Source organism: Fukomys damarensis, unplaced genomic scaffold (genome assembly GCF_012274545.1).
Source record: "Fukomys damarensis isolate Sample0158 unplaced genomic scaffold, DMR_v1.0_HiC HiC_scaffold_39, whole genome shotgun sequence".
Classification (NCBI taxonomy): Eukaryota; Metazoa; Chordata; class Mammalia; order Rodentia; family Bathyergidae; genus Fukomys; species Fukomys damarensis.
The window spans coordinates 61,401,987-61,425,454 of NW_022900951.1; the positions used below are offsets into that span (position 1 = coordinate 61,401,987).

The following is a 23,468-nucleotide window of genomic DNA, read 5'->3' on the forward strand; positions in this document are numbered from 1 at the left end:
AGTAACAAAAAAAAAAAAAAAAATGTTTCTGTAGATTTTAAGTTCTTTCATAATAAAATGTTAGGGGGCCAGGAGCAGTTGTACATGCTTGCAATCCCAGTAACTTGAGAGGCTGAGGCAGAAGAATCAAATGAATAAGGCCAGCCTGGGCAACTTGGCAATGATCTAAAAATTAAAGCAAAAGCAAAACAAAACAAAATACTTTAAAGGGCTGTGGATGTAGTTCCACATACCCTGGTTTTAGTATGCAGTGCCAGGATAAAAACGTGATGGGGGATAATGGAGAAAAATAACTACAGAGACAAGTGTGGTAGCACATGCCTGCAATCTCAGTGCTCAGGATGCTGAGGCAGGAGGATTGCCATGAGTTCGAGACCAGCCTGGGCTACATAGTGATTACAAGGCCATCGTGAACAACACTGCAAGGCCCTGTCTCAAAAAAAACAAAAACAAAAACACAGACAACAGGCTATGGATGTAGCCTGGTGGCAAAGTAAATGTCTAGCATGCATGGATACTCAAGTTTGAGCCCCAACATCATAAAAGAAAAAAGAAAACCAGTAACACAAACACCTACAGATTCAGAATAGAAATATGATAAAGAAAAACAAAAGTAGATCGCATAGCGTCCCAGCATGATGGATCAAACAGACCTATCTTCAAACAAAATGTTACTAGCAATATTGTCATTCCACCTTTACTCCAACTTTCAAAATCTGAGCTATTCTTGGGGGGGAGGGTACCAGGGCAGGGATCAAACTCCGGACCTTGAGTTAGTGACACAGGCAGCAGCACCAGAGCTGAATCCCTGGCCCTGAGCTATTCTTTTTTAATAGTCAAGTTCAAATACTGTTAAATTTTCCCTCAAATATTTAAATAGCTCAACTGTCACATCACATAGCCCCACTGCAGTTCTGCATCATTCTTCTAATATTTTTATAGAACAAGTGTAGCTTTAATATATCTTTCTTTAGCTTGCTCCTTTGTTGTTTTATTTTCATTTTTGTTTACTGGAGACAAGGTCTGGCTAAGATGCCCAGGCTATCCTCCAACTCATGGGTTCAAGTGCCTTTTGCCTCGGCAATCTGACTAGCTGGGACGATTGGATATACCATTTCACCTGGCTCTTCTAGTAAATTAAAAAGGAATAGTAATTCATCTATCTTTGTCTTGCATTGAACTAGTCTTCATCTCGGTTGCTCATGTCTTTCCAAGCCTCAGTCTCTTAAGAAAATGTTGTACTTGTAATAGAGTAACTAAATATTGCTAAAGAAATTGGAATTCTTCTAAATTCATTGGAGGGAAGGTACTTTATAAGAGCTCCTAAAATTGTCATGTAATATTAAATCAGAGGGAAATGGGCAGAAAAGGTTCAAATTGGAAGGGGAACAAGGCAGGAGGGAGGAAGTAAGGGAAAAGAAAAAAAGTGAAAATAAAAGGAAAAAATGGAAACAAAGCTTTTGTACATATGAAGGGGAAAGGGTGGGGGGATGGAATAAATTAAAATTTATTAAAAGTTTATGCTTTTATTAAGCACTTGCTCCCTTTGGGAAAAAATATTAAATCAGACATACTAGAGAAATGTATGAATTCTGCATGTTTATATGAACATGTAAGTAAATTGTTATGGAATTGTTGGCTTACACTCAAAATTATCTTTGAAAAAACCATACTTTTTACAGTGCTTATTTTCAAGCCATCTCATATTCTATTCTGCTTAAGTGTTGTTAGTGATAAAGCCCAGGACTTTTTGTTATTGTTGCTTTGAGACTTTGCTCTGTTGGGCCTCATGGTACTGCGACCTTCATTGTCTTTTTCTAGGATATTGTTTAGACTTGTTTGGAGTGCTGTGTTGGTATCCATGAAGTTTTTCAGGTGTTCTTTGTCATGGAAGAATCTTATTTGCCCATTCATTTTAAAAGAGAGTTTTGCAGGATACATCAGTCTAGGTTGGAGGTTCTTTTCTTTTTCGGCTTGAAATACCGGGGTCTCACTATGTAGTATGGACTGGCCTTGAGCTTGCTGAGATTCTCCTGCCTCAGCCTCCTGAGTGCTGGGATTATAGGCATGCACCACCACACCCAGCCAAAGCAGTTTTTGATAGGTTAAATCTGCCAGCAAATGCATCTTCTTTTAAACAAAGTAAACAGCTTAATCCCAAGAAATATCTTAGGGTTAAGAAAATCTCACACAATTTATACCAATTGAACTACTTGCATCAGTCTAATTGTCCTTCATAAACTACTGCTCATTATTCCAGAGAAAACTATTAAACATTGATAAATTATATACCCAACAAATTTGATTTGCCTGACACAGAATACTAAAAATGTTTGAAGTATTTCCCAAAGATAGCAAAAAAATAATGGAGAGAGCCTTTATAGTAAATCTCTCTGAATAATTTTTCAATGAACATTTCCTAAGTAGGAATTCTGAATTTGATTGGCTTCAAGGAAAATTAAATAATGCAGTTACTCAGGATGGTTTAGAAAGTACAAATTATCGATTTTTTATTTATTCTTGCATACCTGAAGATTGGCAAAATCCAGTGTGTGAAGACAGCACTAAACTTTCAGTCACAGGCTTAATTTTCTGTTCATCACTGCTCCCTTCGCCTACAGAATTCCGATCATCTCCTATATCAGAAGAGGAGGAAATAATGTCCGCTTGCTTCCTTTTAATGCTTGTTCTTAGAGAGTTTCTCTTTTTCTCCTTGACAATGACTGACTTCTTTTTAGCTGAAGTTCTTTGTTTCTTCTGCTTTTTATTATCTTCGGAACTTTCCTCAACATCAGAAGATGATGAGCCACTTTGTATGTCCTTGGCATTTCTCTTTGAATTTAAATTTCTTCTTTCCCTCAGTTCTATTCTTTTTAGTCTCCTATCAGAAGAATCACAGCCATCTTCTTTCATGGAATATTTCTCAGTATCAGATGATGAGCAATCCTGCCTCTTCCGTGAACTCTTTTCAGGAAAGCCACACCTTTTCTTCTCTCTACTAGATGTTCTATTCTTACTCTTTCTATCTTCTGAAGAGTCACAACTATCTCCTTTCCCTGACAACTTTCCAACATTATCAGATAAGTCATCCTTCTTTTTAGACATTTTATCTTTTATTTTTTTACCTCTCTTTTCCCTATCAGTTGAATTACTCTTACTCTGTTTTATGTCCTTAGGAAAATGACAAATTTCTTCTCCCTCAGGTAACTTCTCAGTGCCATCAGAGGATGATTCATATTGTTGTTCTATTTTAATAACTTTTTTCTTTGAGTCTGTTTTCTTTCCTTTTTCTTCAGATCCTCTTTTGTTCTTTTTATCATCTTCAGAAGATTCATCACTCTGCTCTTTCTTTGAAAATTTCTCAGTAACATGAAATAAACCACTCTGTATTTTTTTACATGTTTTGGTTCTCAGATGCTTGCTTTTTTCTTTAGAGTCAGCAACTTTTTTATCTTCTGGAGAATTTAAACTCTCTTTTCCAGAAGATTTATCAGCACCATCAGGGGAAGTACTTGGCTGGTGCTTCTTAGAAAATTGGTCTCTTAATTCCTTAATGGTCTTATCTTTATTGACCGTGCTTTCTACCAAAGAGAAACTTTCACTCTCTAGTGTCCTTTCAGCATCATCAGATGATCCTTCCTGCACAGTCTTCAAATTTTTCTGCCCTTGATTATCCACTTCTTTTTTACTATGTTTTTCATCTTCAGAAGAATCATAGTCTTTTTTATTTGGAAATCTTTTTTTGGTTGTTCTGGTAGCCCCGATTTTACTCATACTTTTTATCTCTTTTTCTAATTCTGAGTCATAATTAGAAGACTCAGATTGGTTTTGGCGTATCTTCTTGGAAATTATAGAGCTTTTAGCTGATTTCCGTTCTTTAATATCAAAATCTGAGCCAGAAGTAGAACTTTTTCGTTTCCTTTTTCCTTTATCATCTTTTCCTGGTTGAGTCTTTAAATCACACAAAGTCTTATGATTTTTATGAGTTTCATTGATATCAGTATCTGAAGAAGAACTATGATTCATCCTGCTTACCTCTTTGAGGATTGCTAACATTTCATCAGAATCTGAATTTTGATCTACAATTTCTGATAGCTTAGATTTAGGCAATTTATTAGGTTTAGGATTATCTATAGCACGGTCAGAATTTCGCTTATCATTTTTTCTCATTGGAACTGATAGTTTTTGTTTTTCTTTAAGTATTTCATTACTTTCTTCATCTGAATTAGATGTTGCAGGGTTAGTTTCTGCCTGCCGTCTTAAGGGTGTAGTCTTTACACGAGGAGATCTTCTAAGATCAGATTCTTCTAAAGGTAATGGAATTTCATTTTCAACCAAAAGTTCATTATCACTGTTTTCCTGTACAAGTCCACATTTCTCTGATTTGCTATGCAGACCAGAACTTTTAGAGCCATCTTTTTCTTGTGGATCTTCCTGACAATCAGCACCTTTAACTGGGGAGTTAGAGAGAGAAACAGGAGTAAGTTTGACATACAATTCTTTTGTTACTTTAGCTGTAGTTTTTGACTTAATACCTCCTCTGTTATCTTTTGAAGGAGTATTTAATTTTACAGATGAATTCTCAAGTTCTTGATCAGATGCACTGCTACTATCCCCCTGACAATTAGCTGAACACTGAACTTCCATAGCAGTCTCAAGATTCTCAAAAATGTCTTCTGGAACTGACGAAGGAACAGACACAATATCCATGTCTAGATCTTCAGAAGTGTTAGCAGGTTCATACTGAGGTTCTTCTTTCCTATCAGATTTCTTATGTTCACCACTGGTACTTTTATTTGCTCTCTGTTCCTCTATTGGAACACTCTGATCCGTGTGCTGACTCTCTACCTGTTTTCTTGATAATTTAGCTTCTGACTTTGAAATATCCTTCCTTTCCAAAGCACAGGGTTTTTCTCCTTTCCGGACTTTTACTTCAGGCTTGGCATCCACAACTTTATGTTCTTTGGTATTTTTCTCTTTGTTTACAATATCCAAAGCTCGAATCTCTGAATTCAAATCTTCTTCCAAAGCAAGATGAGCCTTCTTGATATCAGCCAGCACGGATTTAAAAGCTTTAAGCTGACGTAACTTTATAGAAGAACTGATTTCTGAATTATCCGTTGCCTGCTTCAAAAATTTAACATAACTGGAGTTCATGTTGGCTGTGGTCTCAATCAGTTTTTTTGCCTTCTTAATCATCTCTTTGGGCACAATTAGCGCTGAATAAGAATATGTTACAGAACCAGAACATGAATCATCGTATTTCTTTTCTTCTCCATTACAATTTGAACTACTCTTCTTTGGGGAAAATCTGGGTGCATGGTCACATACTTTACTACTCTTTTCAATGTCAACTTTTATTTTCTTCTTATTTTGTTGCAACAATTGCTCTAAATTTTCAAACACGCTGTTACATGCAGTGACCAAGTCCAATAAAGGTTCTGGGTGACAAATGTAGCAATACCATTGGTTATTTTCATCCATTATTGTAGATAGCTCCTTTCGACCAAGGTTGCGCAGAATGCATTTCTTACAAAAGGCATTATGGCAAAAGTCGCAACAAATCAAGTTCCCACCTTCTGCACACCATCTGAAATATTTTAAAGATTCAAATATTATTCAAATATTATTAATTTTTATTTCTTCATTATTAAAGCAGCTTCAGTTTTTCTGCCAGCCATTTTAGTAAAAACTTAGGTCATATGCTTATTCTTTATAAGAAATATAAAACTAGATATAAATTTAAGGCTTTATGGAAAATAACAACTATTCACTAAAAACATCAATGAAGATACTACAAAAGATGGACCTAATAAAAGACTATAAGAACTCTCACAAAGCTGGGCATAGTGATGCACATCCGTAATCCCTGCATTGGGCAGGCTGAGGCAGGAAGATCACCATGAGCTTGAGGCCAGCCTGGGATACATAGTGAGTTCAAGACCAACCTGAACTATATTGTGAGACTGTCTTAGGGGAAAAAAAAAACCTACCACAGAAAAGTAGTAATGAATGTTAGTGATCTTGATTTATTACCTACCTACATTGTTCATCCATTCCATCTGAGTCACGGCTAATATCATCACTCATGTAATACTTAAAGCAATTCTATTGAATGAAAAAGAGGAAATTTAAGTTAAACTTCGTAACACTCATAAAGGACAAAAAAATTTAAGTCACTAAGAAGTAAAAGAAATGTGTTTTAAACAAGGCAAAATACTGTACTACCCAATATTAGTTATGTTTTAGTTACAGAAATATCTCAAAAGATTAATTCCCTGAAATACATTTCCCTGTCATCAAGCATCACTATTCCTTATATAAAAGTATGCATAAAAAGTTTTTATTTAGGAAAGCAATTCTGGTCTCATACAACTAGTTACCAAAGGTCTACATAAAACTGTATTAGAAGCCAGGTATGGTGGCACATGCCTGTAATGCCAGCTACACAGGAGGCTGAGGTAGGAAGATCACAAGATCAAGTTTAGCCTGGTCAACTTAATGAGACTCTGTCTCAAAATATAAAATAAAAAGGGCTAAAGATGTACCGCAGTGGTAGAAAACTCCTGAGTTTGATCCCCAGTACCAAAAAGAATAAAGTAGGTCATACCAAAAAAATGTATTAGACGTTATTACTACTTAATGGTTTTAATGTCACCATATACATACAAACAACTACCATGTGTACAGATAAACAATGTACATTTAGTCTTTAAATCTCAAAATAGCCATCATACAAGGTAGGAGGCATTATGAGGGGAAAAGCTAAGGTTCCTTAATATGTAAATAAATCTAGTATCATACAACTAGTAAAAGACAAAGCTGTTGTTCAAATCTAAGTTTGCCAGACTTCAAATTCCTTTTTAATGAGATTGCAAAAACAGAAGTGTCCATGACCACCCTACTGAATACTGAAATGGGATAGTCTCAATAGATTAGCCCTTGGAAAAAAGCAATCTCATATATATGTATTATGTATAGACATAGATATAGACATTTTATACATACTTATATATATATATGTGTGTGTGTGTGTGTGTGTCTACAAAGATATGTGTATATATGTCTATACATAGAGACTGAAAAGAGAAAGGGAATGCAGATTACAAACCCAGAAATATGAGATTTGGATGTCTAAATTTATAACTAGCTGGGCATGGTGGAACACATCTATACTCCCAGCACTCAAGAGGCTGAGGCTGGAATATCACCAAGAGTTCGAAGTCAGCCTGAACTATATAGCCAGACCCTGTCTCAAAAAAAAAACACGTTTTTTTTTCAATAAGACACTACAAAACATAGCTGAGATAGGCCACTGGCTAAATTAAATTCAAGAAAGGAGGTAAGCAAGTTGCCAAAGGATAAAATAAAGTTTAGTACATCCAAGTAGGTCAAAATCTATAAAAAAGATTCATGATAGAAAAGATCTCAAGGTAGAACTTCAAGGAAAATACAGTCTGACCCTGCATTACAAAGGCAGTTTTTTTTTGATTGGGAAACACACTAACATGGAATTAATCTTAGTGCTAACATGACCTGGGGAGCCCATAACCTTGATAATATAATTATTTTAAATTAATTCCATGGTGCTAATAAAAACTGTGTACAGACTACTAAAACTACAATCAACATGTATAAAGCACTTTTAATTCTATTACATTATATCATAACTCTGTTTCACATGAGATTTATAAAAGTACAGTACATAAGAGGGAATGTTATAAACCACATGAATGCTCATTTGCATGCATGTCTCTCATTCAACTTTCCTCTACCTTTAACTACTATGCTATCTCTGCCTAGAACATGTTACACCAATCCCACTCCATCAAGCTACTTCTGATTCACATTTCAAAAATCAGCTTAGATCACCCCAGCTAGAAAGCCATCCCAACCCAGATCCGAATTACACAGTAGTACAGGGCTTTATTTTATTTTTTCCGATACCAGGGATTGAACTTAGGACCTTGCACTTGCCAGGCAGGCGCTGTGCTGCTGAGCTACATCCCTGGCCCCTACACAGAATTACAGTATCTCCACTGTAACAGCATTTTTCAGGGGCTTTTATACATTTGTGTTCCCTAGGACAATGTAAGCTCTTCAAGGGTAGAGACCTCATCAATAGATTACATACCTTACAAATAAGAACTTGCAGTGAGGGGTGTCTATAAATGGAATCTTTTTGAAAATGATTGACCTGTTGTCCACAAGCTGTGCAGCTCACAATTCCATGAAGCCCATCTTCTAGGAGAAAGGAGTAACCATTATGCGCACATTTATATACAAAGAAAAAGATTTATTTTCCTTAGCATATTGCAATCTTTCTATTAGAAATGAAATATCTCATAATCCTTGGGGGGGAAAAATGACATTTTATACACAGGTTAAAAAGGTTAATTTTAATGACTTTTTTAAAAAATGTAACAATCTTGGCAAATTCTGAGCTACAAATTTCAACTACTTTCCTTCCACAGATGTAAACCTCATTTCTTACAACTTGATATACCACAAAGACATCCTATAAATAAGTTCTAAAAATAAATTTCAAGAGTTCCTTTTCAAAAGAAGCAAGATATATAATGTACAGGCACAAATTCCTTATGATGAATGTTATCACTATGTATATCTAAAATGTACCAATAAATGTTTTGCTTCAAAAAAGGAGCTCTTTTTCATATACTTGTTGCTTTGTTAAACATGCATTAGTAGTTCTTATGGAATGAGGAAGTGACACATGAAACATTCTTTTTCAATCTTATACTCAAATTAGGCATGTCATTAAAGTTTTTGTTCTCTAACTGGAATTATCTACACAAATCCTATCAATATGGTACAGGAAAACTTGATAATTTTACACTATCAATTTGCTTCCTCAGATTTATTTCAACATTATCTATAATCACCTGCCTTTCCTTCTATGTCTATTCTATTATTCCTCCATATCAAAAACGTCTACTATTTGCAAATAAGACACTGGTAGGACATCCATCTCAGCAATACATCAGAATGCCAGAGGAAAAGAACAGATCTCCATTCTGTAATATCTGTAGAAAAATAAGTTGAAGATAACCTAATCAAGAAAGAATGAGAGTAAATTTCTTTTGCCTAATTCTTGTCCTTAGTTCTGCTAAGGCAGAGCCTCACAATCTGAGCTGAACATGAGAATCATCTAAAGAATCTTTTTAAAAATACAGACACATGCCTGCAATCCCAGCTACTAGGGAGGCTGAGACAGGAGGACCACCCCTGCCCAGGAGTTTGAAGCCAGATTGGGCAATACAATATGACTCAATCTCAAAAAGGAAAAAGCACAGCCAGCCATTACCACCTCTAAAATATTGAATCGAAATCTCTTTTTTAAAAAGATGATCCTACTTTGCATTCAAGACTTTGATCTAAATAAAGTAATATACTATGATTCAAAAGAGGTCAGTGAAAATGCCTGCATTTACAAATAAAAAGGTAACAACAAAATGAACAAAAAACAAAAACCTCTGCCTCCACCCCTAAATAAAAATATCAATCACCATATATCTCATCTTTTAATTTTCTCTTGGGCATTTTTTGTTAGTTTTAAGGTCCAGAGCACCATAGAACCAAATATTATTTTCAGTATCTTTATTTATATAAGTTTTAAAATTTTAAAGCCTAAGGACACTATCATACATTTTCAGAAGAGAAAATGTGAAGACTTACTATTATCTGAAATCACGTTGTCCTACACTGGTATTCTGACCTTGGGTATTCATATATTCTATTACTTCAGAAAAAAAATATACAATGTATTTTTTTATTTCACATGATTTCTTTTAGATAAACAAGATAAAAGGAAACCCACAAGGGGCCAGGGATTTAGCTAACTGGCACCTTGCCTGCCTCACAAGCACAAGGTTCTGAATTCAATATCCAGTACCAAAAAAAAAGGAAGGCTACAGTCATTTTCTATGAGGTTTTGTGTATGTATCACTCAAGAAATTTTTACAACTAGGAGATCCTCTGAAGAATTTCTCCCACATATGGAAAAAAATCATGTATGAGGATATTCACTGCAGTACTAATCAGAAAATGAAAAATCAGAAATAATTTCACATTTTGAAAATAAATAGTTGTTTAATCATGCTATAAAAGAACCCTATAAAGTAGTGAAGAATAAACTACATGTACATTTGCTGACATGGATATATCTGAGAAACAATGTTGAATGAGAAATGTTCCCAAAGCATATTTATAGCAAATAATATTCTTTTTATAATTAATATTCTTAAAATGAATAATTCTTTTGAGCAAATGCATAGAAAAAATAGAAAAAACATGCATATACATGCACATGCATAAAACTTTAAGATAATCATTACCTGTGGGGTGGGAAGAAGGGAAAATGGATGAGGGTGGGATTGAACCAATATTTTATTTAAGTGAGATCTGAAGCAAATATGGTAAAATGTTGAAATTTTACTTTACTTATGTACTTGTTTCTGTAAATGTGTTTCAATTTTTATATTCAGTTATGAAAAAATAACTTAAAGATTACAACTGCATAAATGGAAAAGATGCATTTCTGAGCTCAACAAATTTAGCAGTTTTAAAGAGAGAACAAAATTAAGTGTCATATAGAAAAACTAAGTGTAACACATTTTTTAACAAACTGGGGAAAGTATGTTAAAACAGGCTATGATATGTTAAAAGCCATGGTTTGTAAAATGGTCATGTTAGCTATGTCACTGCACTTTATTTTTTTCCAAATCATTATAAGATTGTTTATATGTACAGTTCACATTCTTAACAGTTTCCTAAATTAGGCATCGATTTTTGAATTTTACTGAAAAGCTTATATACGAACTACAGCAATTCAGTACCTCAATAAGTAGTTTATCCATACATGTGTATGAAAATAAACCTAGAATTTAATTTTCTGTGATTTCAGAGTACACTGTAGCAAATAATTAAGACAAAACTAAACAAAAAAAATGTTAGTGTTACTTAACACAGAACACTCAATAAAATGTTCCGGAAACATTAGAAGCTGAAACCAAATACCAGCAAAATATCAAAGTGGCACTAGGAATGCCCTTCCCAATAACAGTGATTCTTCTTTGATTCTGCTTTTAGGCTATCTATATTTCAAACACTGACTGATCTAGAGTCTCTTCCCAAAAATCATCATTTAGTCACAAGTTTTGATACAATGCAGCAATATACAAAATTGTCTGTCTTTACTAGAGAACTCAGAATCAGAGGAAAGATTTGTTATTGAACCTTACCAGTACCATCACCTTCTACTTGCTGATTCTCTCAAATTTCAAGAATAAGTAGTACCTTAGATTTGGTGAGCTTTGCTGCTACAATGGCAGTTTCCCTGCTGTGAACTATTTTCTCAGAAAGTCAGCCTTATCCTTAAGAGGCTAAACATCCCCTCGTGGGCAACAAACTAAATAACATTTCTTTGATTTTCACTGGCAACCTAAGAAATTATTTACCTGAAAAACTGATATTTATAAGTACAGATATGTTTTACTACTTCTATCAAGATAATCATATCACTGAAATAAAAATCTATACACAATTTTACTAATAGACATTCACTATAATTTTGGTTATGTAATATGATCAATATTAAATGGACACACTGTCATTATATTTCTATTTAGAAATTTATGGTCATGTTCTATCTTTTGGAGAGTCATTCCTTTTATAACTATGGATTCTGGCTCTATTAATCTGCCCAACAAGTAGATACAGGTACTATTTAAAAATCACACCCAAACAATTACAACACATACTTCACACTCATAAATTTCTAAATAAATTCTGATGCTAACTTTCTAGAGATGATTGGCCAATCTGGCTGTGTACCTAAAAGAGGGCAGATACACAAAGGGAGACAAGGCTCAGGCAGAAGGAAGAGGGTTTACTGGCTCTACCTCCCTTTTCTTTCTTACTCAACCCCATTTCATCAATGGATCTGAAATTTTAATGTATATTAATAACTAAATGGAGCACATTCTCAACCTCCTCTCATTCTAATTTGTTAGGAGTAGAGTCAAGGGATTTGCATATTTAATAAGTATCCCAAACAAAACCTACTGCAAGTGTGTGACACTGTATGTACCAATGTTCTGAATATGTATGATGTTACCTGGAGGCCACAGGCAAGATTTTGCACAAATCTGAAAATCCTTCCGGTAAGGGGAAACACATGGTATTCTGACAAATAGGTACTACAGATCTAATATCTGAAAGGAAATGATAAGCTTCTAAAGATAACATAATAGCCACTGAAGGCAAAGGAATTTTGATTAGTGGTGTTTAACCTTTTCTGCTTCAGAGCTCAAAGAGAAACAGAAGTTATTTTTAAGTAGTGCTTTTCATAAACAATGGGCAGAAAAGTGGAGGTATTTTTAGTAAGCACATCAGATTTTTTAATATGGTCATAAACAGCAATTTAAACTCATGTTTCATTTTTCACTTGTATTTACCTCCGCGTTTTTTGAGATTTTCAGTTTTCATTTTACTTCTGCTTCTAAATTCAGGCCCTTTAAAATCATCTTTGTCTTCATTCAGCACTGGCTCTGGTTGTACAATCACTGTACCTAGAATGATTTCATTTAAAAAACCATTACACATATTAAATGTGCAAGTGAAGTACAAGACTTCAGTTCAGATAAAGCCAACATTGCTGGTACATAGTTTGTTTCTTTCAAGCTTTAAATATTTGTATAAGGACCTCGCAAGAGTAAATAAAACAGGGTAGTAGTAAAAGGGCCAGGTGTAAACAGTCAGATTATTTGTTGGATGTAGTTCATAAAAACGGGGGAGGGTGTACTATGAACTGGTTAAAACAAATGTGTGAATCAAATAGAAAGCCTCAGCCCCATTCTCAATTTTTATAGTGCCTACCACAAAAGCTGTTCTGATTATGAACATTCATAGTAAGTTCCATAAAGTGATTATAAAATAAGTGGTCTAGAGAGGGAGGAAAAATTCTATTCTCATACTCTAAAATAGAAAAAAAACATAAGGTCTTGTTTCACATTGGGGAAGAAGTGGGGGAAAGAGACATTGAAGTTCATTTAATTCCTATACCTATTCTATAGCATTTACCAAATAGTATGCCAAAGTGTCACTGTTCTGCAAAGTCCTTAAAGAGTTTTAAACTGAAGATTACTTGAAGACACTAAGGTGAAGTGCCCTAAGAATGAATTATAGAATGAGATAATTTGTTGGTGCTGACTGAAATATTTTAGAATGTCCTTTCTTAACTACAAATGTAGATTGAGGAGAAAGCTAACAATTTAGGTTTTCAATACATTCTCTTGATGACATTTTTTTAAAGGTCCAGATCTAAATGTTTGCTACACTGCTGGACTTAGTAACTAGCCATTACTGGCAACAATTAAAGTAAAAGCAGGTAGTTGTCAGGCTCCCACTGAAACATGGGCCTATGTTATTCAATAGGAAGATTACAAATATGGAGCATCTAGTTGTTAGATTAATTCCTGTGTCTCTAAAAAAGAGGAGGCTGGATATAAAAGACTGAGATTTTACAGATTGGAAAATTTAAGTAACTCCCAACTTCCGAAAATGCTACTTACAACAATCATTTCATGTATATACTGTCAGAAAATCCCAGCATTTGAAAAGAGCTCAATACTAAAATTAACTGAAACAATAATTGAGCTCTTCCTTATTATTCTTCTCTAAATGCAAGTAGAAGAGCAGAAAGAACAGCCACTAATTGTATTAAGATTAAGACAGACCTGAATTGAAAGCTTTTTAAATTTAAAGCTGAAAAAATTCCTTGAGCTCTGAATGTATTTTTTCACCTCCTAAAGTAGAAACAATGATAACCTTACCACATTGTTCTGAGGATTAGGGGAGTAAATTCTTTAAGAATCTGGTGTTTATGGGCTGGAGATTTAGCTCAGTGGTGACCTGCCTGCCTCCCAAGCACAAAGACCTGAGTTCAATCCCCTGGTACAAAAAAAAAAAAAAAGAAGAAGAAGAAGAATCTGGTGTTTATAATACTAAATTTAGCAGCCAGGGATTTAGCTCAGCGGTGCTGCTGCCTGCCTGACAAGTACAAAGTCCCGAGTTAGATAACAGCCATCGAGATTTCACCATATTAAACAGGTATATTTTTGTTTTAGAATGAGAGAATTAAGTTTAGCTCAGTTTGGTAATATTATATACTGAATTTCTTCCACTGTAGCATTAAAAGTTTGAATTCTTACTTCTTATGGCATATGCCCTCCCAGTGACATATACTAAGAACATAAATATCTAAAGTGGGTCACTGACGTCGGGAATCAGATTCCCATGTTAGTTGTTTCTGCTCTTGACCATCAGTACTATTACATAAAATTGTCAAAAATGAACTGCAAAGTGAAGTATACGGTAGGCCCATCTCCTTGTTTGTTTTGAGACAGGGTCTGGCTATGTAGCCCAGGCTGGCCTCAAACTTGTGGCGATCCTCCTGCCTCAGCTACCTGAGTGCCAGGATTACAGGCGTGTGCCACCATGCCCGGCTTCATCAATTCTCCTTCCATCTCATTTCTTCCCATCATTTCTTTCCCATGTTTCATTCTGTAACTAATTTATTCCAGTTAAGCAAAGTCTAATACTTTCAACTCACCCTATTCTTTAATCATCCACAAATTTTTTAATGCGTCACAAAAACATAGGGAATAGGATTTAATAAACACTGTTGTAAAAGAGCAACCTCTAAGATTAAATTCAGAAAATCTGCTGAGACTAGAATATATCACTTAACAATGAGAAAAACAAAACCTAAGAATTTGACTCTTTAAAATACCATGAAATTACAAAGCCTTTTGTCACTCTCTCATCAATCACACTGCTATCAGATTTGAATTATAAAGACTTCAAGAATTTTATTGGACTTTTTCCCTCAGTTTACTTAATGGAGTTTTATAAAGTCAGAACTGTAATAGTGGAGAGGTATATATAATAAGGTTTTTAAAAAGATAAGTAAGAAATACAACTAAATCATAGTTAAGTTTGGCTTTTAGCCTTAGAGAATTTAACAATGCAATAAAATAGGGCATGGAGAAGCATTTGCCTAATGTGCATGAGGGCTCTAGGTTTGCTCCTCAGCACCATAAAAGAACAAAAAAAGAATGCAGTAAGACTAAACTAGACTGCACATTTTTATTAGTTTTCAGAAAATTGTTTTTACATAAAACAAGCAAACTGACTGAATGAAAACCTCATATGTTAAATTTTTGTTTGTTTGTTTGTTTTTAGTTTTTTTGAGACAGGGTCTCACTATGTAGTTGAGATTGACCTAGAACTCACTTATGTAGTCCAGGCTGCTCTTGAACTCACAGCCATCCTCCTGCCTCAGTCTCCTGAGTGCTGGGATTACAGGCATACGCCACCTTGCCCGGCTCTCATATATTAAATTTTAAACCTACTTCCACATTTGAGTGTAATATAGAAACTAAAGTCCAGCTTTTTAAAAAAACTAATGGAAACAAATAATATTGGATTCTGTTCTTTCCAAACTAATTGAACATTCCAAATGTTTAAACACATGTATCATTATCATAGTAACACATTTACAGACCATTATCAGTAAAATGCCAATGTTGGTCCTTTGCACACAGCTAACAGTTACCAAGTTCTGATTTTATAATAGTGATATTTTAATATAAACCTCAGCTTCAATTTCATATTAAAATTAATATAATTACCTTTTGGCAAGCTTTGCATGGTAATATCATTTTCTGAATTTTCATTAGAAGCATCTTCATTTACAGTTTCATCCAAAAGTTTTTCATCATCAGATTCAATATACTTTGTTACAATCGAAGGCTTCCTAAAAAAGAATTGAATCATTACAATTAATGGATATTTCAGAACATTAGAAAATAATTCAAGAATATAAATCACATGTTTACATTTAGCAGTGTCTCTCAAACAGGGATGTACATCAGACTCACTCAGGGAAACATATATCTCATATCACTGAAGGTCATAACACAGTAGATCTACGGTAGCATGTGTATTCTGACAAATCTACAAAGAAGATCTTAAAAGGTGTTCTCACTACCTTAGAGATTAAATTAACAATAACAAGGGAGCTGTATTTATTGAGACACTTTCACTGCTTAAAAGCAACAAGTGTCCAAAAGACTAAGTTACAAACTTCTAGTAAGAACTATAATTCATAGTATAGTGAGCACTAAGTATAGCTGAAAATAGTTTCACTTTTGATGCATGATTTGACAATTTACAACAAAAAATATTTTCTACTACTCTAGAATCTACATGTAACTCAAAAATATTCTGACCATCTATTCCTCATCTCAATTTCCGATTACCTTCAAAACTCCATGTTATCTGACACATTCAACATTTCTATATTACCTAAAGAAACGAACTACTCATTGCAAGACCAATGAAACATGAGTCCTTTAAAAATTATTTTGTAATTCCAAGTTGGAATGAATTAATCATTACTGAAACCAGTGATACAAGGACATCTTTTACACTATACTGTTCATTTCTGTATGTCTATATAACATACTTTACTTAGAACAGTGGTGCTTAAAGTTCAGAAAGCAGATGCTTTAGTAAGAAAAAATAAAACAATCAAAAAAAGAAGCTAACATTTTTACCATTCAATATCAACCAACCTCTTTGATCGTGATGATCCTGAAGACTTAGATTTTTCTGAAGAGCTAGTTCCCTAAATATGAGAAAAAAAATACAAAGGTGAGTAAACCTCTCAAAGCAACATCCCTACAATTAACCATTTTCCTATATTAAGACCTTTGATACAGGAATATACCTCAACTGTTTCTCAAAAAAGAACTTCAAAAACTGCACCCAAGTGGGCATGGTGGGGTACGACTCAATCAATACCAGCCTCCAGCAGGCTGAGGCAAGAGGAGCAGAAGCTGGGCAGTTTAGCAAGATGCTGTTTCAAGATAAAAATTATTTAAAAAGGGATGGGAATGTAGCTCAGTAGGAAGGCCCTGGATTAAATCTCTATTACAGAAAAAAACTCTGAGCAAAGCTTTGGGATTCAAACCTAGCACCCCTTTAAAAAAACTAATTCTCAAGCCAGGATTTAGCTCAGTGGTTCCTCCACCTGCCTCATAAGCGCGAGGTCCCAAATTCAATCCCTGGTACAAAAAAAAAACAAAAAAACAAAAACTAATTCTCATGTTTACTGTTAGGTTTCCTTGACTGAAAATTATTCCTTTTTTCTTTTTAATTCTTTTCTTTTTTCTTGGTGCTAGGGATTGAACCCAATGCCTCTAGCATGTGCTCTTCCACTGAACTACACCCCCAGACCCAAATTGTGGGGTTTTTTTCTTTTTTGTAGTGCTGCATTTCAAACCCAGAGAAGCATGCACACTAGGCAAGTATTCTTTCATTAAGCTAAATCCCCAGACCTCTGTCTTTTTAAATCATTGCTGATGCATGACTGGTGGGTGGGAGGTGATGTACTGCTATACCATGACCCCTTGCTGCATTCAACAAAGACAAAACAAAAGGGAAAATGGGAAGAGGAGGGGAAAGGAAATAAGGGAAAAGAAAAAATGTGAAAAAAGGAAAAATGGAAACAAAGTCTTTGTAAACAGGGAAGGGTAAAGGGAGGGAAGGGTGAAGGGAGTGGAGGGCAGGGGTATGGGGAAAAAATAAGAACCAAAACCTGTCATGTAAAGGTAAAAGATCCCAATGATAAATGTAATGTATTTTTTGCTTTAAATATAGCAATAAACTTAAGGGAAAAAAACAAAGACAAAACAATGGTGCAAAAGAAATCAGCTATCAGCACAGGTAAGCAATTTTAAGGATATAAAAATGTATCATCATTCTTCTCTATGCTGACATATAGCATAAAGTAGCTTCTATAATTTGCTTTCAGACACTAAATTTACCCTCATTTTGCCAGTATAATCAATAAATTAAAATGCCGGGGTTCCACTGCCTGCCTTGCAAGTGTAAGGACCCAAGTTCGATCCCAGGCACAAAAAATAAATAAAAATTTAAAAAATAAAATAAAATGGATTCCACTGTTTACACAATGTGGCAACAATTCTAAAACCACAGTGCTGGGTTACTATGGCAATGCTTCTTTGGGGGTGGGGGGTTGGAGGAAATACTGGAAATTGAACCCAGAGCCTTCACGCTGAGCTACCTCCTCAGCTCTATTTTGAGAAATCGTCTTGCTAAATTACCCAGGCTAGGCTCAAACTTGCAATTCTTTTACCTTAGTTTCCAGAGTAGTGGAATTAACAGATGTATGCCACCATGCCTAGCTTTGGAAACCCTGAATACCAAGTTTTGAAAAATCTCAGAATCATGAAGCCATGCCCACACTATCCACCTTAAACATCAGTGGTACGCCATAATGATAGTTAAATACCTGTCTGCTAGCAAGCCTTCAGCTTTCTGACTTCAGATAAACTGAAGTAAAACACAATAACAAAAATAATGAAGACTTCTCAAACTGAACAGCTAATAATATGAAGAGGATAGCCTTACAGTATGAATCAACTTGCAGCAACATAATGACATATTCTAGTTGGCTGTTAATAAATATTTTTAAAATACTTCAAAGTATTCTTACTTCTTCCTTGTTGTTTTCCATCATATCAGAGTTATTTCCAGAACCACCGATTTTATCTAAAAAAGAAATAAATAATATTATTTATCTCTTCAATGTATTACCAAATAGAACTCCACCACCTACATCTCTACACATATTTTTTCAAGCTATGAAATATGATAATACTGCTAATATTAACTGGTAATTACTCATATTAAAATATCTAATATCCTTAAAAGAGTATTCTATATACACTTGTTTGACCCACTAACCCCTTTTATAAAGCATTACATTTTTTAAGTGAATATATTAGTATAAACACATTTTTGGTTGTAACTTCCTGAGATAATTCCCAATAAAGAAAATCCAAGATCCCAAAAATACAACAGAATACTAATAAATTATATTACATCTGACCAAGACATTAGAAAAATAAGAGCAAACTAAATCTAAAACAAACAAAAGGAAGAAAACGAAAACTAGAGAAGAAATTAATGAAATAGAGAATAGAAAAATAAGAAAAAAAATCAGTAAAATCAAAATGAAAATAAAACTATGAACAAACTTTAGGCCAAGAAAAAAAAAACAGATGACTTACCCCATTAAACTAGAACTGAAAAGAAACATCAATGCTAACCTTATCAAAATACAGGAATACTATAAAACAACTGCACATCAAAAAGTTAGATAATTTACATGAACTGGACGAACTTCTAACCACAAATTACTGAAACTGACCCAAGAAATTAATACACAATGAAAACAGATCTAATTGAAGACATTAAAGTAGTAATCAAAAAACTACCCAAAGAGAAAAGCAAAAGCCCAGATGTGTTAACCACTGAATTATACCAATTAAGAGTAGCAATTCTTGGTAAATACTGCTAAAACAGAAAAGGAGATAACACTTCCCAGGACATTTTATATTCTGATACCAAAACCAGACAAGATAGCACAAAAAGAGAACAGTACAGACTAACATCACTTATGAATATAAATGTAAAAAGTCCTCAAAAATACTATAAAACTTCAAAAGAAAACAAGCCACAGACTTGGAGAAAATCTTTGCAAATTACATCTCTGATAAAGAGACAATTACTCAAAATATAAAGTCATAAAATTCAGTAATAATATAACAATTTAAAAAAGGACAAAATCATCTGAACAGACACCTCATGAAAAAGTTTATAGAGGAACAAATAATCATATGAAAAGTTGGTCTAAAATATGTTAGGGAACTGCAAATTAAAACAGCAATGAGATGGCTCTACATAACTATTAAAATGATCAAAATTCAAAACACTGACAACAACAACAGTTACTGAGGATGTGAAGAAATAGAAACCCTCCATTAATGGAAGTGAAAATACAAAATATTACAGCCACCTTTAGAAGAGAGTTTAGCTATCTAGCTAGCTAGCTCCCTGCACCAGGGTCATGCTATCTATATCTATATCTATATATCTATATATATAGATATAGATATATATATATAGACCAGGCTGGCCTTGAAATTGTGATCCTCCTGCCTCAGCCCTCAGAGTGCTGGGATTATAGGCATGTACAACCATACCATTCTTAGATACATTCTTATCTTAAATACATTCTTATCCTATGACCCCGCAAACAAGTTCCTTGGTACTTAGCAGAAGGAACTGAAAACACATGTCCACACATAAATATGCACACAGATATTAGCATCTTTATTTTATAAAACATCTTATTTCTGTCAATATTTTTATAAAGTTTTATTCTAATTGTTAAACATGGAGGCAGCTAAGTGTCTTTCAGAAGGTGAATGGATAACTAAATTGTGGCATATTCAGACACAGGAATATTTCAAATCTAGAAAGAAATAAACAATCAAGACATAAAAACATTTGGATGAAAATTAAATGTGTATTATCAAGCAAAAGAAGTCATTCTGGAAAGGATACATACTCATGATTCCAATTTTATGACATTTGGGAAGAGGAAAAACTATGAAGACAATACAAAGATAAGTGGTTGCAAGTAGTTGGAGGGGAGAAAGGAATAGGTGGAGCAAAGAGGATCTTGAAGGCAGCAAAGCTAGCAAGTATGGCACTTCAGATGTGGGTCCAGGTTATTATATATACATTTGTCAAAAATCCCTCAAAGAGCAGGTATGGTGGTGCATGCCTGTAATCCCAGCACACGGGAGCCTGTAGCAAGAGGATCAATGCAAGTTCAAAGCCAGCCTGGGCTACATAGTGAGATTTAAAAAATAAAACAAGGGCCAGGGATTTAGCTCAGTGGTACCGCCGCCTGCCTCACAAGTGCAAGGACCCGAGTTTGACCCCTGTTACCAAAAAAAAAAAAAGTACCCCACACATATATATACAAATATATCCCTAAAAGAGTTGGGCGCAGTGACAATCACCTGCAGTATCACCTACTTGGGAGGATAATGTAGGACAGTTAAGCCCACAAGACTGAGACAAGCCTGGGTAATACAGCAAGACTCCATCTCAAAAACAACATAAAATTCAGGCTGGGGATTTAGCTCCTTGGTGCTGGGCCTACCTTGCAAGTTCAAGGTCCTGAGTTCAATTCCCAGTACAAAAAAAAAAAAAACTAGAATATATAATACCAGGAAATGTCTAGTTTTTAATAAATTAAGAAGTCAAGAACTTCATCAAAAATCTATTTTTAAAAAGCCTACAGGTGACATTATACTTAATGTGGAAAGACTTAACAAATTCTCCTTGAGATAAAGAATAAGATAAGGATATCTGCTCTTGCCATGGTACTCAACTTTGCACTAGATTCTAAGTACAGAGCAAGTACACAAGGAAAATAATAAAAAGCATTCAATATTGAAAAAGTAGATAAAACAATCCCTATTGAAATGTCATTATCTTATATGAATAAGAGATCCTAAGAAACCCACTGAAAAAGCCTATTAGAATTAATAAAAGTCTGCGAAGGAAACAAGAACAATACCAAAAATTCGACTATAAGTCTATGTACTTACAATGATTGATCTGAAAACGAAGTTTTAAAACAATCCCACTTAAAACTGAAGCAAGATAAATAAGCAAGGCATGGTGGCACACACCTGTAATCCCAGCACACAGAAGGATGTGGCAAGATTGTGAGTTTGAGGCCATCCTGGGCTACAAAGACAGTTCAACGCCATTCTGGAATATATAGCAAGACCCTATCTCAAAATAAATTAATTAATTAAATATTTGGCAATAACTTTAATGAAAAGAAGCACAAAACTGCCAGGTACAGTGGCACACAACTTTAATTCCAGCTAATTGAGAGGCTGGGCAGGAAAATTGCTTCGGCCCAGGAATTTTAAGCCAGGATGGGCGATACAAACAAGACTCTGCCTCAAAACAGAACAAATAAATGTACAAAACTTATTCTCCACAAACTATAAAACAGTGAAGAAAGAAATTAGGGGTCGAACACCAGTACAACATACCAGAGCTTATTGGGCACATTAAAAGTAATTAAAAGCGGGAAGTTCATAGCTATGAAAGCCCACGTCACAGAAATATAGCAAGCCCAAATAACCAAACAATGCACCACAAGACCCTAAAAAAAAACAAAACAGTCCAAACCCAAAGCTAGTACAAGGAAGGAAATTACAAAGATCAGAGTAAAAACAATAAAACTGAGATTTTTTTTTAAAAAATCAAAGTTGTTTCTTTGAAACAATAAACAAAATAGAGAAACCCTTAGCAAGTCTAACCAATAAAAAAAGATCCAAATCGAATTCGATCCCCGGTACCAAAAAAACAAGATCCAAATCAATACAATTATAAATGAAAAAGGTGAAATCACAATGAACACTGCAGAAATCAAAAAGATCATAGGCAAACCTGTACACATACAAATTAGAGAATTCAGAAGAAATGGATAAATTCCTACATACATATGAGTTACCAAAACTCAATCAATAAGATTTAAAACTCTGAATAATCCAATAACTCACAATGAAATTGAAACAATTAAAAACCCTACCAAAAAAGAAAAGCCCACATCCAGGTGGATTGACTTCTGAATATTATCAAAACTTCAGGAAGATCTAACACCAATACTCTTTAATAAAACTGAAAGAGAAGGAGTACTGCCAAAGTCACTCCTGGAAGCTAGCATTACTTTGACTCCAAAATGAGACAAGGAGCCATCCAAAAAAAAAAATGAACTATATATAGACCAATCTCTTCAATAAATACAAATGCGAAATTCTTCCACAGGATGCTAGCAAAGAGAATGCTATAAATCATCAAAATGCTTATACATCTTGACCAAGTAGGCTTCATCCCAGGGATGTAAGGATGATTTAACACACACAAATCAATAAATACATCACATAAAACAAAATCAAGGACAAAAAGCACACAATCATTTCAATAAAGAAAAAATGCCTTTGACAAAAATCTATCATCCTTCCATGATAAACAACTCTGAAGAAAATAGGTATAGAAAGACCTTATCTCAATCTAATACTAGCCATTTTTGTTAACATCATGGCAAATGGGGAAAAACTGAAAGCTTTCCCTCTAAAATCAGGAACAAGATAAGGAATACTCAACATAGTACAGTGGACCCTTGACTTACAAACTCAATTGGTTCCCAAGGGCTGGTTGTAACTCAAGTTAGTTGTAAATCAATACAGCTGAGATCTGGATGTTTACCTGGGTACACACTATAGATAAGAGGCAGATGAATCTTCCACTAACCTAATTAGTCCAAGTTGTTCATATGTCAAGCCGGTCATAACTTCAGGGTCCATTGTACTCAAAACATTATCAAGAGTAATTAGGCAAGACAAAGAAATACAAGGGATATGTGTATGAAAGGAAAAAGTCAAATTATCATAATTTTCAAATGATATAATCCTCTACAC

The 23,468-nt window shown here is 34.4% G+C and overlaps 1 protein-coding gene across 5 annotated transcripts in view; it reads right to left on the minus strand.

Moving 5' to 3' along the window:
* Nucleotides 1-23,468, minus strand: part of Atrx (ATRX chromatin remodeler) — a 302,586-nt gene that overhangs the window by 191,965 nt on the left and 87,153 nt on the right. For 2 of the 5 annotated variants that reach the window (XM_010641333.2, XM_010641337.3), the window contains exons 3-9: nt 18,605-18,660; nt 16,659-16,711; nt 15,714-15,838; nt 12,477-12,590; nt 8,135-8,244; nt 6,041-6,108; nt 2,529-5,590 (exon numbers count right to left, since the gene is read on the minus strand). In XM_010641333.2, coding sequence (XP_010639635.1) covers nt 2,529-5,590; nt 6,041-6,108; nt 8,135-8,244; nt 12,477-12,590; nt 15,714-15,838; nt 16,659-16,711; nt 18,605-18,660 — 3,588 coding nt within the window. The remainder of the gene's footprint in view (nt 1-2,528; nt 5,591-6,040; nt 6,109-8,134; nt 8,245-12,476; nt 12,591-15,713; nt 15,839-16,658; nt 16,712-18,604; nt 18,661-23,468) is intronic. The other 3 variants (XM_010641335.2, XM_010641338.2, XM_010641336.2) reach the window with 3 other exon arrangements.